Consider the following 18,368-nt stretch of genomic DNA (forward strand, 5'->3'; position numbering starts at 1 on the left):
CTCATGGGGAGCGAGAGAGAACAGATGCTGCCGCAGCAGCTAGACGGGCTATCTTCGAGGCTGGCTTGGATGGGAAGTAATCCGCATCCGAGCGTCCTCTAGATAGGCGTGACTGCAATGAGTGCCTAGCCCAAGCCCAAGCAGAGCGAGCCGTGCGTAAAGCAACCTCCTCTGTCCAGGAGTCCTCATGAATGTATCCATAGCATGGCAAACACTGTGTATCAGCAAAGAAGTAAACCACAATGTGCCTACATCCTGCTGAGTCTGGGGGTGTCACTGTAAACTTGGCCAATGGCCACAAGGTCTGTAGCATGTCTGTAACTCCTAGTTCTCCCATGTGGTGAGAGAACTCTAGGACCTGTTTATGCAACCATCCCAACACTGAGTCGAGAGTCCACTCTGTTTGGGCCCTGCCGCAAAGGGGGAAGGAGAAGCCAACTGCCGAGTCCAAGGCCTCTGTCCCCCTAGCGGCAAGGAACAGAGCATAGACCCTGAAGCAGGCTGCCTCATAGTCTGCTGAGGGATCGCCGAGAAAACGAGTGAAGCCGTAGTCGAAGAAGTCCCAGCGACGCCGGATGTCAATGCTCGTCAGACCACGAGGGATAGCTACAAGGGAAGATGGCTGAACCTGCAGAGGGGGCCGTAGGAAAGGCCGACCCTCTCTCGCTAGGCGACTCGTGGCGAAGGCGCTGCCAAGAGATCTCCTAGCCGTCGGGGAAGGCCCTTCCCCCTGGGCCGACTGTGGAACTGGAGCAGGAGGGGGGGGAGAAGGAGTTGAGGGAAGCGGTGGAGAAGAGGGGCAGGAGGGGGCGACAGAGGAAGAGGGGCGAGGTGCAGAGGTGGCGGGGGGGAGGATGAGGAAGAGGGGGGGAACTCTGAAGGGGGAGAGGCTGTCGAGGGTGAGGCTGGGGTGGGGGCTGGAGTTGGGACCTCCTCATGCTCAAGAGGACCAAAGCGGTTCCCCGTGGGAACCCACTGCTGCTGAGTAGGCGCCTGAGGACCACTTTGAGTGCCAGGCTGACGCTGTGGCCTCTGTCGTCCTCTACCATAGGCCTGCTGCCATCCCTCCTCCGCTGGAGCCCCAGGCTAGGAGGGTGGCTCTGTGTGTGTGCGCTGTGCCTCTGTCTGTGGCTGCGGGCCGGCCCTGGCAGGCTGGGGCTGAGGCTGTGGTGTAGGTCGAGGCCTCCTCCGTGGACAGGCCTTCGCTAGATGGCCCATCCGTCGGCAAATGAAGCATTGGTTCGGGAGGCCCGAATACTCCACACTCTGTCTAAACCAACCTCCACTCACCCGAGGCAAAAGAATAACCTTCGGGAGCGTGTGAGTGTCTCTGACCAAAACTCGAACTGAGGGAATGCCAGCCGCCTTGGCAGCTACTGATGCTGCCGTACGAGGTGTCTCCAGGACAGTCCCAATGGCTAAGCCGATCCCGGAAAGAAGTGGTAAGTACTCCCTCCGCAAACCCGGAAAGCAGACCGAGATGGGGATGTCTGCCTCCTCTACTAGAACATCCGAAGCAGGGTCGAAACCATGTCTCCACTGTCGAAAGTGGGCACGTGCTGCTCGGATGGTCAGTGGACTCATGGCGATGACCCTGGATGCCATATCGGAAGTCTCAAACTTGATCTGGTAGTAGCCTCGTCCGAGTATCTGCACGTCCAGGATCTTGCCCACCTCTGCGAGAAGGCGGGCCTGGAGAAGGTCACGCAGCTCTCCTCTGCTAGGTCGGGTGCCGAGAATCTTGCAGATGACAGAAGTTGCTTGCAAGCGCTCTACCTCTGCGGCTAGGCTCGCTTGCTCTGTCGGTGAAAGAGCAAGTCGAATGGTGGGCTCAGCGGGGTCGGGCGAGGGGGCTTCGGGCGAGTCCCTCTGTGGCGGAGCTGGAGCCTCCATCTGTGTCTATTGCTGTGTCGGAGAAGCGTATAAAGAGATTTCGCTGCAAACGACCTTGACGAGCACATCCAAGGAGGAGTACTGTCAATGCCGGCTGAAGGATACCTTCGGGAAGAAAGGCGAAAAAAAAAACGAAGGAGGCGGGGGGGGGGGGGGGGAACAGGTTTCTTTCTTGCTGACAAGTGTCCACTTTGCTCCTTATGGTTCAGCTTCCTTAACCCTCCCAACTTATAAAGTTGTTAGTGACTTGCCGCGTGGCCTAGATTCCATTTAGGCGCACAGATGATGGCATACTCATCAGAATTCAGTAGTCATTGACTACATGAGACAAGGGAGAAGACAAGCTTTCCATCATCATAATTCAGTAGTCATTGACTACATGAGACAAGGGAGAAGACAAGCTTTCCATCATCATAATTCAGTAGTCATTGACTACATGAGACAAGGGAGAAGACAAGCTTTCGATTGAAGCTCTGAACTTGAAAATCCACTCACAAAAAATGTCCAAATCAGCCCCCACTCTTCTTTTGGGCGCCCCCAAGCTGGGCCTGAGCTTCTGAAGTGTGAGTTGTTCAATAGGTTGCTTTCTTGCTGACAAGTGTCCACTTTGCTCCTTACGGTTCAGTTTCCTTAACCCTCCCAACTTATAAAGTTGTTAGTGACTTGCCGCGTGGCCTAGATTCCATTTAGGCGCACAGATGATGGCATACTCATCAGAATTCAGTAGTCATTGACTGACCGACCTAGATTCTCGATGTGAGAAGCCCGTCTGGCTACGACCGTTTCACACTGGGCATGCTATGTCCATTTTCACCTTTTCAAGAGGTTCAAGAGAAACAAGAAAAAATAAAGTAAGTCAAAATATGTATTACAGATTTAAAGAAGGCAATAGGAAAAATACACGTCTTGGTGACATGAAGCCAAAGGCAAATGCAAGAGCTCACAAGAGGATGAAGGCAAAGGAGAGCTTGACAAAGATATCGATGATAAAGATTCGCCTCAGGAGATCGGCAAGGTGTATTTTTCCTTTTGCCTTCTTTAAAAATAAATAAATAAATAAATAAATAAATAAATATAAAATTAATTTGATTTTTGCTTGTTTTCCCCGAAACCCTTGAAAAGGTGCAAGTGGACATTGCATGGCCACTGTGAAATGGCTGCAGCCAAAAGGGTTTCACATTGGGAATCTAGGTCGTTCAGTTGTGATTGGTTGGGCCAATTAGCACTGAATTCTGATGAGTATGCTAGCATGTGTGCGCCTAAATAGAATCCGGGCCACGCAGCAAGTCACTGACAACTTTATAAGTTGGGAGGCGTTAGGAAACTGAACCATAAGAGGGAAACTGGACACTCGTCAGCCAGAGAGTAACCTGCTGGACATTTCACACTCCAGAAGCTCAAACCCAGCTTGGGTGCCAGTGGGGGCTGATTTGGACCATTTTTTGTGAGTGGATTTTTAGGTTCACAGCTTCAATGGAAAGCTTGCCTTCTCCCTTGTCTCATGTAGCGCGATGATTCCGCCCGCGTGAGTAAGGATTCTAGTTACTAATCCTTAATTAAGTACTTAAACTCATGATTAAGACTTTGGAAACTTGAACTGAACTTAGAAATAAGACTTAGAAGACTCTGTGGTTGATTGGTTGAATGTGTGATACAAGGGCTCCTTATATAGGAGACGAACAGACACAAATGAAAAGACACGTCTCTTGGTGAAGAGACATGACTTTAAACGTAAAGACACATCCTTTCGGCGAAGAGCTGCAACCATTGGGCGAAGAGTCGCACCCATAGAGCGAAGGGGTGTGACCAGTCGTCGAAGGAGTGTGGCTTTTGGCGAAGAGGCACGTCTCTTGGGCGAAGGGGTGTGACCATCCAAGTGTAGGGGTCCTCCTTGGCATGGCACTTCGCGTATTTGCAACTAGGAGTAGATGTATTGCTGTTAACATAGTTACAATCGTGACAGCGTACATCCCTCTCCCACTAACACATACGGTAACGTGCCACTAGTTGGGCTCCTCAAATGACTATGTAGAGACTTGTGGGTTTTATGTGCATTTGCCAATGCAAGAGCCTTCTTAATAGGAACCGGATTAGCAATCCGGTTAGCTAATTGCTAATCCCCCACATGTGCGCATAGTTCCATTGTGACAGATACCGGAATAACTTTTCTCGCGTGAAACTTGTTCAAATCAAAGGGGAAGGGTCCCATTGCGCGTGGGAGCTCTTGAGACACTCTTAAGCTTGTTTGCTCCGCTCAAAACAATCCAAAACAGAGAATTCAGCTTGCTGCGTTTATTTGCAGGTATAGGGTTTTGCACCTAAACTGCAAGATAACACCTGGGAAGCTTTGGGGTCGTTACAAAGGAGTTTGGGCACTTGTTAGTGACCAAAACAGGAAATTACAGCACACTGAAATTTACTTACAGCTCACTAGAACGCTTCTAAAATGCAAAAGGTGTACTTTTGACCTTTAGAGATTTTTGGCGCTGTTACATTACTGAAATGGAGCCGAAAACCTGCAATTTTAACCCCTCGACAGGTTTAGACAGCTTAGTGGGAGTTTGATCTAAGTGTTTGGATTGTTTCGTTTTCAACTGAATAAAGAATTACCGAAAGGGACGCCAGTCTTCGGGGCCTATAGGGTGTTGGTCTTCATGTGCGCAATGACAATCTAGTTGCTGGACGCATCTGTCTTCCCTCTTGTTCTCAGTCCTTTGTTTGAAATTGAATAGGTAATTGGATTAGTACCACTCTCTACTGTGTACTGGCCGGTTACACTTCACATTTCCAAGCCAATCAAAGCATCATCTCCCTTGAGGGCTCCAATTGCGCCGAGATAGTTGACTGAGTACTAGCCGATCCACTTTTCATAGCCATTAGTTGATTTGGGGTCACCTTTACTGATGGGTCTTTGCCTTTGTCTTTTTTTGTGCACTTCGATTTCCCTTTGGCTTTCAAATCATGAAGCTAATGGACGAGGTTGCTGGAGAGGTTTACATCAGGGGGTTAAACACCAGCATCGCAATCTGCAATCCATCTTTCTTCTGCTTCCATGCAACTCCGAGAAGGGGGGAGAGGGTAGCGGCGAGGGTGAGAGGCTCACAACCTTCGGGCCTCGGGTAAAAAACTTACTCTGATACCACTGTAAGGATTCTAGGTACTAATCCTTAATTAAGTACTTAAACTCATGATTAAGACTTAAGAAACTTGAACTGAACTCAGAAATAAGACTTAGAAGACTCTATGTTTGATTGGTTGAATGTGTGATACAAGGGCTCCTTATATAGGAGACGAATAGACACAAATGAAAAGACACGTCTCTTGGTGAAGAGACATGACTTTAGACGTAAAGACACATCCTTTTGGCGAAGAGCTGCAACCATTGGGCGAAGAGTCGCACCCATAGAGCGAAGGGGTGTGACCAGTCGTCGAAGGAGTGTGGCTTTTGGCGAAGAGGCACGTCTCTTGGGCGAAGGGGTGCGACGATCCAAGCGCAGGGGTCCTCCTTGGCATGGCACTTGGTGTATCTACAACTAGGAGTAGATGTATTGCTGTTAACATAGTCACGATCGTGACATTCCCTCCCATTTCAAATGAGAGTCCGTGTCAATGAAATGATTTCTGATGTTGATAGAACTCTGGAAAAGCATTAAATCTTCGAAAATCTTCAGTCTTTGAGTTATCGGAAGTCTTTGTCTTGAACGTTTGCTTCTTGCGAAACCTTTTTGCTTTGACTGCTAAATCCCATGTCATTGCAGTATTCAAAGACTTTTTTGAGGAATCTGGCATAATCAGGTTGACTGCAACAAGAGGTTGATCTTCAAAATCCTTTATGTGATGTAAGATTTTTGGTTCAAAATCTTCCCGTAATTGCGAAATATTTGGGGAAGAGGAAAGGTACTCTTCAGATTGGGTAACTTCAAGTTTAGTAATCACTGGAGAGTATTTTGGCTTGAGACTGTAATGATCTTCCAATAATAAATCCCAAAATTCTTCAGAATCATCTTCAGGAACTGTCACTTCATGACTTGCAATTGGTATATCATCATTTAACAAAGAATCAAAGAAAGCATAGTTGTCTTCAGTCTCGGAATCTGTAACCATATCCTTATCTTTGTCTAGTAACGAAGTATCACTTGGAAAAACTTCTTGTTTGAAATCATCTTTGTCTTCATCAATTGATTCAGGAGAAGTTAATGAATTTAAAAATTCATAAGTAATAATATCTGTATCTACATCGAAGATCATATTTGCTTCATAATGCATTGTATCATGCTGTTTGACTAGTACGCGTGAGGCTCGAATCACTCTTGTTCCGCATGATAAAGCCCGTGTAAAATCAGTTCTCGTCCATCTTTGAACAAATTGATAGTATATCCTCGAAAGCTAATTGCTGGATCATATTGGAATAATCAATATTGACCAAGAATCATGTCGTAATAAGATAAAGGCATGACTTCAAAATCTAGCTGATCTGCATAAGTTTGAATCTCAAACTGCAACTGTCGAACTGTCTGATCACAAGTCAAAGTTGATCCATCTGCTAATTCCACATCATATAAGTGAGATGTCTTCTGAGTTGGTACACCAAGCTGTTGAACTATCTGAGTGCGGACGAAATTATTCGAGCATCCGTTGTCCACCAAACTGTTGATGGAGCGATCATTGATGTAACAGACTTGGACACTCCAAGTCAAGAATCAATCGCGTCAGCACCAAATAACCACTTCAAAACAGTTCACAGTTCACAATAGGTTTTACTGGCCCGACGGAGTTCCGTACCAAGAGATATTGGCCCCAAAGATTGGCGCCCCTTTCGGTATTTCTTTTTGTATTAATCAAACTTCAAGTACAAGAGTGGTTGGGTCTCACTCTCAGACTCTGCGTCGAGATGGTTTGCAGAGTGGGAGCCCAATCCACTTATTTATCTGTTTACAAGGGTTGCCAAAAGCAGAGCCCCAAAATCTTAAAATAAAGCAAGGGTTCTTTTCTCTCACAAGCTCTCTCTCTTGAGCTTTTAAAATTAAAGAGAAGGAGTTCTCTCTCTCTCTCTCTCTCTCTCTCTCTCTCTCTCTCTCTCTCTCTCTCTCTCTCTCTCTCTCTCTCTTCTGCGTAGAATAAAGCTAATCTGCCGCAGAAAAGCCTTCTCCGCAATTTTCGGAAATTCTGCCGTACAATGCGCCGCAAAAAGCGGCATCTTGCCGTACGGTGCCACGTCATCATGTCTCCTCACTTTCCGGGTTCTACCCTGCTGCCATTAGGGTTAGGGTTAGGGTTAGGGTTAGGGTTTTTGCAATTTTAGGGTTTTTGGCAGGTTTTAGGGTTAGGGTTTTCAGAATTAGGGTTTTCAGCAACAGCTAGGGTGTCTGCTCTCGGACAGTCACGTCATCACTTTGTGACAATTGATAGTTTCAAAAAGGCTCAAAACTTGCTTTGAGAGAAGCTCCAAAACTGAAGAATTGCACCGAGCATGCTTCATAAGAATAGTCGTATCCTCTGAGACACGAATCGTATTGACCACAGATTTTCCTTTATCCTTAGCAGAATCTGGTTGTTCAAAATTCGATGATGTTGCCGCGTTGGAATTTCTTTTCGAATTAGACGGATTTGGTTTCTTTGGACATTGATACCATCTATGGTCACCACCGCAAATTGTACATAATCCTTTTTTCTTTGAAGTTGAAGATCCATTTGATGAAGAGTCTTGCTGAGTATTTGAATGCCAGTCTTGAGGAAAATCACGTCCTTTACCACGATCAAGTGGACATTTGAAGAAGATCTGCTTTGAGATTGTCGATCTTGAGAATAGAACCTTGAAGTTGAATATGGTGTTGTGGCTTGCTGTCTGAACTGAGACTGATGTTGCTGACTTTGGCTATAGCTGTCTCTGCGATCGCACTACGAAAAGAGAGCGCTATTTGAAGATCTATCACCAGGGAGAAACTTCCGTGTAGGGCGCGATTATCGCCAAGACGCTCCACATAGGCAATTGCAGCATCCAAGGTGGTAGGGTTGTATTTGTGCAATTCGTCCCTCACGTTTGGTTCGAGTCCATTGATAAAGCTGTGAAGTTTATCAGAGGGACTAAGGGTCTCTATCTCCAGAGTTAGCCTTTGGAACTATGTGATGTACGCGGCCAAGGAACTTGTTTGGCTCAGGCGGCGAATACAGGACCGGGCATGAAAATCCACATTGGTAGGTTCGAACGCCTTGCGAATAGCACGCTGGAATTTATCCCAAGAAGGTGTGTGTTTACCATCAGCAACCGTCGTTGCCACCAAAGAAATGATGTGTCCTTGAGCAGAGAACTAGCAAGTGCAACTTTTTTACTTTCGACCAAGTCTGTGTTTGATATGTAAATCTCCATTTTGAATACCCATTGGTCCAGCACGCGCTTGTCGCGGCGACCAGTGTATGGTTCCGGCAGTTTAACATCAAGCTTCTTCTTCTGTGCAACATTTAAAATTTTATAAAGTAATTGAAGTTCGCGATCGTCTACCTCTTCAGTTGGATCTGGTTCGTTTGGTTCGTCCACTGAAGCTCCGGAAGAATGTGTTGAAGAGGCTGCATTAGTAGTTCGAGAAATAGCAGGACGACTTCGAGAAGTGTTTTGCGTCTGCATCTCATCCAAGCGAGGGTGAAGTGATGTGAGGCTTATGGAAAGTGTGGCCATCTGCTCCTTGATAAGAGTAAGGGCATCGTCAGATTGACCACCTCCGTCTTGAGAATTCGGCATGGTTACGTCTCAAAAGGAACTCGAACAGGTGCATGTTCTGGGTCGGGAACAGGTTCTGGGATGGGTGCTCCGTGAGCGGAAAATGCCTCTAGAATAAATTCGCTGTCTGGAGTTGGGAAATCGGGAATAATTATCACTTCCAGCCCGGAGTAGAGAAATTCACCCGCAAAATTTCATCGAGGAATTTCGTGTACTGGTTCACGTCGAGAAGGTGCGCACAGAGCTGAGCAAGGGAGAGGCAGCGCAAGGTTTTTTTGTACTTTTTTAATGTAGGCTCATGGGAGTTGTTTTTAAATTTATAAGGAGTGCTCGCATTGGCTTTTAGAAAAAAACATTGGGTGTTTTCACATGGGTTTAAAATTTTGGGTTAATTTGGGGGAGGCCGGTCAAGTGTGGTTTCACATGGGTTTAAAATTATGGGGGTTGGCTGGCCGCCTAAATGAAACTCATTGAGCTGCAACCACTGGGCGAAGCATCACACCCATAGAGCGAAGGGGTGTGACCAGTCGTCGAAGGAGTGTGGATTTTGGCGAAGAGGCACGTCTCTTGGGCGAAGAGGTGTGACCATCCAAGTGCAGGGGTCCTCCTTGGCATGGCACTTCGCGTATCTGCAACTAGGAGTAGATGTATTGTTGTTAACATAGTCACAATCGTGACAGCGTGCATCTCTCTCCCCCTAACACATATGGTAACGTGCCACTAGTTGGGCTCCTCAAATGACTATGTAGAGACTTGTGGGTTTTATGTGCATTTGCCAATGCAAGAGCCTTCTTAATAGGAACCGGATTAGCAATCCGGTTAGCTAATTGCTAATCCCCCACATGTGCGCATAGTTCCATTGTGACAGATACAGGAATAACTTTTCTCGCGTGAAACTTGTTCAAATCAAAGGGGAAGTGTCCCATTGCGCGTGGGAGCTCTTGAGACACTCTTAAACTTGTTTGCTCCGCTCAAAACAATCCAAAACAGAGAATTCAGCTTGCTGCGTTTATTTGTAGGTATAGGGTTTCGCACCTAAACTGCAAGATAACACCTGGGAAGCTTTGGGGTCGTTACAAAGGAGTTTGGGCACGTGTTAGTAACCAAAACAGGAAATTACAGCACACTGAAATTTACTTACAGCTCACTGGAACACTTCTAAAATGCAAAGGGAATTTGCCCTAGACTTGTACTTTTGACCTACAGAGATTTTTGGCGCTGTTACGTTGCTGAAATGGAGCCGAAAACCTGCAATTTTAGCCCCTCGACAGGTTTAAACAGCTTAGCGGGAGTTTGATCTAAGTGTTTGCATTGCTTTGTTTTCAACTGAATAAAGAATTACCGAAAGGGACGCCAGTCTTCGGGGCCTATAGGGTGTTGGTCTTCATGTGCGCAGTGACAATCTAGTTGCTGGACGCATCTGTCTTCCCTCTTGTTCTCAGTCCTTTGTTTGAAATTGAATAGGTAATTGGATTAGTACCACTCTCTACTGTGTACTGGCCGGTTACACGTCACATTTCCAAGCCAATCAAAGCATCATCTCCCTTGAGGGCTCCAGTTGTGCCGAGATAGTTGACTGAGTACTACCTGATCCACTTTTCATAGCTATTAGTTGATCTGGGGTCACCTTTACTGATGGGCCTTTGCCTTTGTCTTTTTTTGTGCACTTCGATTTCCCTTTGGCTTTCAAATCATGAAGCCAATGGACGTGCAACTTATTAAGGACTTCGAGAGTGCCGAGGCCGCTAATGGAGTGCCGTTCAATGCACTATCCAAAGCCGAGAGCTGATGTAGGTCATTGTCGATGCGGAGGCTATGTGGGAACAACCCCAACCCCCTTCCTATGCCTTTGCTGCCAAAAGCACAGCCCTTTGGGCCTCTTTCGATCATGCATTTCAAAATGCTTTGCAAGGAGAGGTCCTCCCTAGCCATCACTGAACTAGCGCCTTTCAAAACACTTTTGAGAGAGCCCACACCTACCTACAAAAAGGTCCCCATTGGAGGCCACCATCCACCTAGCGTTCTAAAACGCTGAAGGATAGCACTGATCCTTTGCCCCTTGCGTACCGGGTTGCAATAGCAGGCCTGCTCCGCTCAAAATGAAGCCATTCCAAGGGCGTCTTGGGATGACCAAGCTTGTAGCGTTTCAAAATGCTTCATTGGTCATAGCTCTCAAAGCTTTCTCTGCATGTAATGTTTCAAAACACACATGGAAAAGATGCCACCGAGGTCTCCTTGGCCCAAAGCCTCTCAAAATGCTGCTCAGATAGCGCTACTGTTGAAACAACATTTCAAAATGCATCTGCGAGAATCTCCACAATTTAAACGACGTTTAAAAACGCCCTTCAACAAACTAATCCGACAACAGATTTCGGCAACGTATCAAAACGTAGATTTTGGCAGCATATCAAAAGGAAGATTTCGGCAACATATCAAAACGCATATTCTGGCAGCGTATCAAAATGCCATAGTAATCACTGATCTTGAAAAACGTTACTGACTAACTTTTTAGAATGCAATCTGTAGGAGACCTCTTCACCTAGGATCTTCCTCTTCTCTGCGGTGCCGCTTTCTCCCATGAGATGAATAAGCTGAGAGCTCTCATAACATGTCAAAGTCGAGGATGCGGAAGCGTCCAATGAGGGAGAGAATACACGAGAGAGAAAGAGAGACTCTGCTGAACCAACCAACTAATTGGGCAATGGATTAGATGATTATACGATTGGGGTTGAGGGCTCCTTATATACTAGCCTTCGCAAATTACCCTACCCAAAAATTTGACAAATAAGTACTTAAAGAAAAAATAAATATTGGGATCACATTGGGCCATTCACTTGAGATGCTATACCTTTAATACGATCCCGAGAAGCAGCACCCGCAGTACCCAGCACTCCTAGCGTTTTCAGGCAGCCATCAGCACATGATCGTTTTGTTCGAGATCAGCGTACCGCATCATATCAGCCAGCGTGTTCAAATTTCAGCCCTTGTTGGCCATCGTCATCAGCATCTAGGACCATTGTATCAACATTTGTGCAATCTAAAGCAAATACCTCTCTAGCGTTAGAGAGGGGGACCCTTGGAGGGGGGTTTGGGGCCCCATCCGGTGTTAGTCTTCTTCTCTCTGTATCACTCACAGAACCTTCACTCAGTACCATTCTCTCTTCTCTCTTCAGTCTATTGCACATTTCTCACATGAAGTAAAAGGAACCCTCTCATGTAGTAAAAAGAACCTTGAGTACACACTGAGCACTCATCCTGAGCATTCACCGTCAATCACTTCAGCTGCACATTACACTCAATACCTTTCCAATGCTTAGAAGTTAAAGCTCACAATGATTCTCTCTTATATCTCAATATATGTTGTCTCAAATTATACACATCGTGTGTTTGACTATTTGTATCCTACAAATATTGTACAACTTTATTTCATTTATGTAACTGTGAAAACCCATACTGTCCTATTTTACGCATGTCACGTACTGAACACTACACTTATCTCCACCTTGCTCAACATCACTTAGGTGTCAAAAGAGTGCCTGGCAGATTTTATGCAGGCAGGCTGCGTCTTTGTTTTTCCAGTAAAGCTTCTAGGGCTTGAACCATTGATTTTGTCTATATTTGTAAAACTGATTCGCACTTTGCCCTTGATAAATTGCAATTTACCTTTCCGTCCAGGCCTGTGCCGAGTGTGTGCATGTGTGCTCCGGCGCTTGCTTGCGGATTTGTGTGTTGTCGTCTTTGCATGTCAACAGTATGACTATATGTAATTCGATTGTAATAGTGGCTGCTTGTCTACTCCTCTGGAGTCAGCATGTAAATCCATTCTGATGTTTTGCCAAGGTTTGAAGCACACATGGAGATGCATGTGGGATCAGTTGATGAAGAAGAAAATGAGCAAGGCATTGCCCATATGATAGAACATGTTACCTTCTTGGGCAGTAAAAAGAGAGAACAGCTCTTGACACACGGTGCTCGATCAAATGCTTACACAGATTTTCATCATACTGTTTTCCATGTGCACGCTCCTGTACTTGTTCCGGTACTGCCATGATTCTCTGTTCTTCTAGTAAGTTGTCTTTGTAGAGTTAGAGGTAATTTTGTTTTTGATACAGGGGACGAATGAGGCAATGCTACCACGAGTTCTGGATACGTTACATGAGGTATGTTTGTTGCATAATCTTTCAGGTGGAAATTTGAGAAATGGCTCCTCTTTATGGACGGAATCGGCATGTGTTTGGCAACTTGCTTATAGCTATGTTGTTTTTCTAGATTGCTTTTATGCCCAAAATTGTGGAGTCTCGTGTAGAGAAAGAGAGAAAGGCAATTCTTTCAGAACTGCAAATGATGAATACCATCGAATATAGGGTTGATTGCCAGGTAAGAGTTTCTTCTTTCAATCGCTTCTTAAATATGTTATGAGATTTTCTTATTCATTCCCTCTGTTTGTGGCTTCTATAAATTCTTTTAAATATCAAAAGCTTACGTTTTCAAACAAAAAAAAAGTTTCGGACTTTGTTATCCTCTGGTTAGATTGTGTATTGCCACTCTCATTTGTTATTCATCTCTCTTTGTTTGTTTATTTCCATATAGTACATTTATGATTTGCTCTCACTTGGCGAGTGCTAGCTTTTATCATGGCTGAGTTTGCCCTCCATCACCACCCTGTGGGATAGAAACTCTCTTCTCATTGCTAGATTTCAAAACTAAGTTCTAATTAGGAACTAATGCATACTAACCTGTACCTACCTTGCATTGCTAGATTTCAAAACTAAGTTCTAATTAGGAACTAACGCATACAAACCTGCTCCTACCTTGCATTGACGGCATGAGTATCCATGTTATAGTTAATGTTATCAAGCTATGCATGATAAAGGTGATGATTTTTCACCTCCTGTTTGGACGAGCAGTGAAGGTAAGCTGACATGTTGTCAGGTCTTGCCATGTATGTGTTTCTGTATAGGTTTGAAGCTTAGGATATGAGGGTTGCACTATTTTGTACGTGATGTGAATGAATTTGCAGTTGAGTTCTTGTAAGCAAGCTTCTCTTATTTATGTTGCCCACCTTATTTGTTAAGGCCTTTTTGAAGTCGTTGTCATTTTGTTTTCTTTTGAATGTGTAAAATTTATATTAAATCAGACTGCTTCAATATCTTTTTTTTTTTTGTAGGTTTGTGTGTCTTGGTTGTGTGTTTGTGTGAGCGTTTTAGCCTACTCTTATTGTTTGTTTGTCCAGCCTTTCTTATTTATTAGGATTTATGTTGTATATTCTCTCCCTTTCGTCTTTCTTTTGACATGTGAAATTTATATTAAATCAGACTGCTTCAATATCTTCTTTTTCTTATAGGTTTGTGTGTCTTGATTGTGTGTTTGTGCGAGCATTTTTCCCCCCTGAGCTTGCTTCAGGTTACAAGAGAGTGTTTTGCATTCTAGGGTTCAGAAGCCATGTCTTATGCTGATCTTTGTATGTTCGTGGCTTTTACTTTTATTTTTTCTCAAAATTGTAAGGGTTGCTCTAAGCAGGTTCATGTGCTTACTAAGTATTTTTATTTTTGCTAAGGTGAGGGTTGGTGGTCATGTCATTCAGTTGATGAGTGCTGATTTTTTTCTCTGCTCTGTTATTCTGTCTCGTGACAGAAAGTGATTCTGTAGGTGTTTCATGCGTGTAGTCATTTAAGTTCGGCCTCTCACCTCATTTGTTGGGTTGTTGTAGCTTCTGCAACAGTTGCACTCTGAGAACTTGTTGGGATACAGATTTCCCATTGGGCTAGAGGATCAAATTCAGAAGTGGGATGTTGATATGATAAGGAATTTCCATGAACGGTGGTATTTCCCTGCAAATGCTACCCTTTATGTGGTGGGAGATTTTGTCAGTGTCGACAAAACTATTGAGCAAATTGAAGTATGTTTGGGGATTAGCTCTATGTAAATGTCTTGATCTTAATTGTGGCCATTTTGCTAGATTTTTGTTTTATGCTCTCATTTGTCAAAGCTTTTTTGAAGGCGGCATTCGGAAAAGTTTCTCCTGGCTATCATCCTCTATCAGCAGAAAAGCCACCAGTAATGGCAGGACCAGCTGCCCACCTCCAAATGCCCAAGTTGCAAAGTTTTTTGTTTGGAACAGGTATAGTGGAACCTCCAGCGTCGATTTCTGTGCCACCACCAGTAAGGAAGGAACGACATGCGTTGAGGCCACCTGTGAAACATGAATGGTCTTCTTCACGGCCTGGAGAGGGGAGAAAGCCCCACATATTCCAGCACGAGTTGTTACAAACATTCTCACTGAGTTTGTTTTGCAAGGTAGGCAGCATCAAAGTATGACCTGTAGCTTTCAACTTGTAAGCTATGATTGATACCTGGAGGGTATTAAAGATTCACAGAGGTAGGGGGGGGTATCAAAATAGATGGAATGATTCTTGACTGTGCCATAGTGAATCACACAGGATAGATGGTGAACAAAATGATGTTGATACATCAGGACTTATTTAGAACTTGGGAAAATAGAGCAATGAATCAATATTTAGTTTTCTAACGAAGGTGGAGAAAATAACCCTTGCGGTAGGATTTCTGGCTGATCTCTTGCACGTTGTTCTCTATCACTGCTTGAGGCAACAAAGTCTCTAATGTGATAGAGAGTGTTTCTTTCTTGATTGTTCGTTCTCAAATCCGCAGCATCACTGCAAATTGTTTGGCAGGACATGGACTTAAGAGAGTAGGCCAATGAAGTGCGCTGTATAATAGGCTTCAGATGTGTTTTAGAAAGGATTTTGTTTCGTATGTTATCTCCCTACCTCTGTTATTTGCCACTATTGCACCATCTTCACACTACTTTATGACATATCTGCTCAAAGGAATTTGAAGTCCCATCCTTGCGCAGAAAGGGGCCAGGCATATTTTTTTCGCAATTTTCTGTTTGACTTTACGTACTCAAAGCCATGCAAGAGAAGGTGTTGTGATAACACATTTTTTATTAGTTTACAGAGATGAAGGTGATGAAGAGATTGCTTTACCCTATAAGGTGTTAGTTATAATTGCCACCAATAAACCACTGAGTTGCTATCTTTCCCAGCCTATCTTTTAAACTTCGCTCCTTTTCCTAAATATGTGCACATGCACAGACACATGCGCGCATGCAGGGGTGTATACTCATTTTGCAAAGAAGCTCCGCTCCAACTGCACATGTGCATGGCACATAAGCTGGGTGACATGTATGGTGGGAGTAGTGCGCAGGATATTTTGTCTGGAATTGAATGCATGGCTTCATTTTTAATTCCTTGAGAGTAGTGGAGCAAGCAAGCTTGTAATGGTAACTTGTCGGGGAGAAAAAGGAAAGAATGGTAAATTTACTTTAAGTTGTTATCTTTTTCTCTTTTGTAAATATTTGGTGTTCACTTCGATGCAGACACCTGTACAAAAAGTGACCACTTATGCTGATTTAAGAGACGTCCTTATGAAGCGAATTGTACTGTCAACTTTGCAATTCCGTATAAACAATCGATACAAGGTTAGATTCGGAATTATGAACACTGCTTTTTGCAAGTTCATTTTGATTGCTATATTATTTTTTAGCTTTACTTAGCATTTGTATGAATGTTGACTTGACTTTTAGTCTTCAGATGGCTCAGGAAACACATAAATTATAGTTGCCAATCAGGTGGTTGTACTTCGGCTGCCACCACTATCCTTTCTTTAACAGTTTCAAATAATTTCTCCTGCACCTCAATCCAATCAAAATCAACATCTGTGCACAACATTGCTTTACTGCAATGGTGCTTAGACATCCTTGGACCATCTTCCTAGGACTGCTCCACCAGCGATACTTTAATGTATCAAGCATAATGGGATCTCTTGTGTTTTGAACTGCTGCAGTAAGCGCTACATGCTTTGCAAAAACTCAATACAATGCTATGTAACTTTTCTTCTGTATTTGTGTCTGCTTTACTAAGGTACACAGTTTATCTGTAAGAGTCATGTATAGAATGCTGCAAAGCATTCTCCCCCTAGCTTTGAAACGTCCTGTGCAATTGAGCTAAGCTTTTCGATCCATATGGTACGGTGAAGAGACCATGAGTGTGCTGTAATTACCTGGGCTCCATGTGATAAATGATGGTGCCGATGGTGATGAGCTCGAGAACACATCCAAGAAGGAATCACTTGACCACTTTATCAAACTTCGTGGCAGAGGTCCAGAGCTAGATTTTGACGCTTGTAAAGACCTGCTTGATGATGAGCCGTAAAATCCTCTTGCTAGCTTTTCTGGTGTTGGTTTTTCTTAATTATGTAGCTGCATACAATTTTAAACTTTTGTCAGGGAGTGAGGGAAAGTTTTTTTTTGCTAGAGGAGGGCTTGAACCCTTATATCAAATCAGAAAGTTACATCAGCCTGTAGGCATTACAACCAAGCCTGTAGGCAACACGGGTAAAACATGAAGGTGAAAAACCTCCTGAAATATACAATGATTTACAAACCTAAGGGAAAAACCAACATTGGTACAGATCTATAAAATAAGGAGATACAGTCTGAAGGCTGGATGAATTATGAGGAATGGACAACTGTTATAAGGAGCTGTAGCAGAAATAGGCCACCAAAAAGCTTTGTGACAAGCAGCTGAAAACTACACCATAGAATCTCAACCAGCAGATTCTGGCTCTCTTTGACAAAGGAAGAAACAACCAGCCTATGACTGAATCTCCACCAAAGCACCATATGTGCATCAAATATCTCTAAACCAATGCCGAAAAGAAGGCTTCATTGAAACTCGCATGAAAATCTTCAAGAAAATAGGGCAAGCCAATGAAGACGAAGAGGAGCACCAGACCACTAAGTTGAGGAGAGGCCGGCCCAACCCCACCTTCTACCACATCCCATCCCATCCGCAAGAAATTGTAAAGCATATCCAATATACAGGAGAGAAAATAGCAACACACACACACACACACACACACACACACTTTTTTTTTTAAATCGATTGATTAATTTACTAGTGGGAAACCTCAAAGCAAGGAAAACCCACCGAAAAGATCATATAAAAGGGGAGGAGCACAGAACTCATCTGTAGAGCGTAGCTAAAAACATTCATATGAAAGCTGATGCATCTCTAAGGTGATATCACCAGCTTCCAAAGCAAACCGTAACGATTGCCTAAGAGAAAGCCTGAAGAGAGGGAATGGATCCACATGAGTACGATGAAACATGTAAGCATTACGCTGACTCCACACAATCTAGAAAACCCAGTATCTGACCCACATGAAGAAGACCGCAAAACGTTGTAACGTCGGTGAGAAAATGCCAAATGCCCAAAACCTTTTGTGAAAGACAACCCCAGGAAAACGGAGCCGCAAACACGCCGATACATGTCGAAGGAAGTCTCTAGTAAAGCAGCAATCCCACAGCAAGTGACAAATATCCTCTTTTGCAGTCGAGCAACGAACGCAAGAAGAAGGACGAATATGATGCGCTCGAAGAAAAGTGCCAACAGGAAGCACTCCAAGCAAACATCGCCAAAGAAACAGACGCTCCTTCAAAGGCAAATGGCTTTTCCACAAGGCAGAGAGGAGCCTCCTCCACCAGAGGTCAGATTTGTGCATGCGCCAAATGGCATTACAATGACCATCCAGCCATGGCCGTGGTAGAAGAATAGCATAGATGCGACCCGCAGAAATGGGTCGAAAAGGCGTTTCCCGAAAGGCCCAATCAAACATGCGATCACCATCAGGCAAAGGTGAAACAAGCAAAAAGTTGAGCAACATGCTTTGAAGCTCT

At 44.3% G+C, this 18,368-nt stretch overlaps 1 protein-coding gene across 1 annotated transcript in view; it reads left to right on the forward strand.

Annotated features, from left to right (window-relative positions):
* The window catches only part of LOC147456781 (stromal processing peptidase, chloroplastic-like), a 190,829-nt gene that overhangs the window by 28,589 nt on the left and 143,872 nt on the right, over positions 1-18,368 (forward strand). Inside the window, exons 5-10 of the mRNA XM_086511917.1 lie at positions 12,449-12,647; positions 12,721-12,768; positions 12,878-12,985; positions 14,319-14,507; positions 14,609-14,905; positions 16,008-16,109. Of these exons, the coding sequence (XP_086368043.1) occupies positions 12,449-12,647; positions 12,721-12,768; positions 12,878-12,985; positions 14,319-14,507; positions 14,609-14,905; positions 16,008-16,109 (943 nt within the window). The remainder of the gene's footprint in view (positions 1-12,448; positions 12,648-12,720; positions 12,769-12,877; positions 12,986-14,318; positions 14,508-14,608; positions 14,906-16,007; positions 16,110-18,368) is intronic.

Source organism: Adiantum capillus-veneris, chromosome 5 (genome assembly GCF_014529385.1).
Source record: "Adiantum capillus-veneris isolate H3 chromosome 5, ASM1452938v2, whole genome shotgun sequence".
Lineage (NCBI taxonomy): Eukaryota > Viridiplantae > Streptophyta > Polypodiopsida > Polypodiales > Pteridaceae > Adiantum > Adiantum capillus-veneris.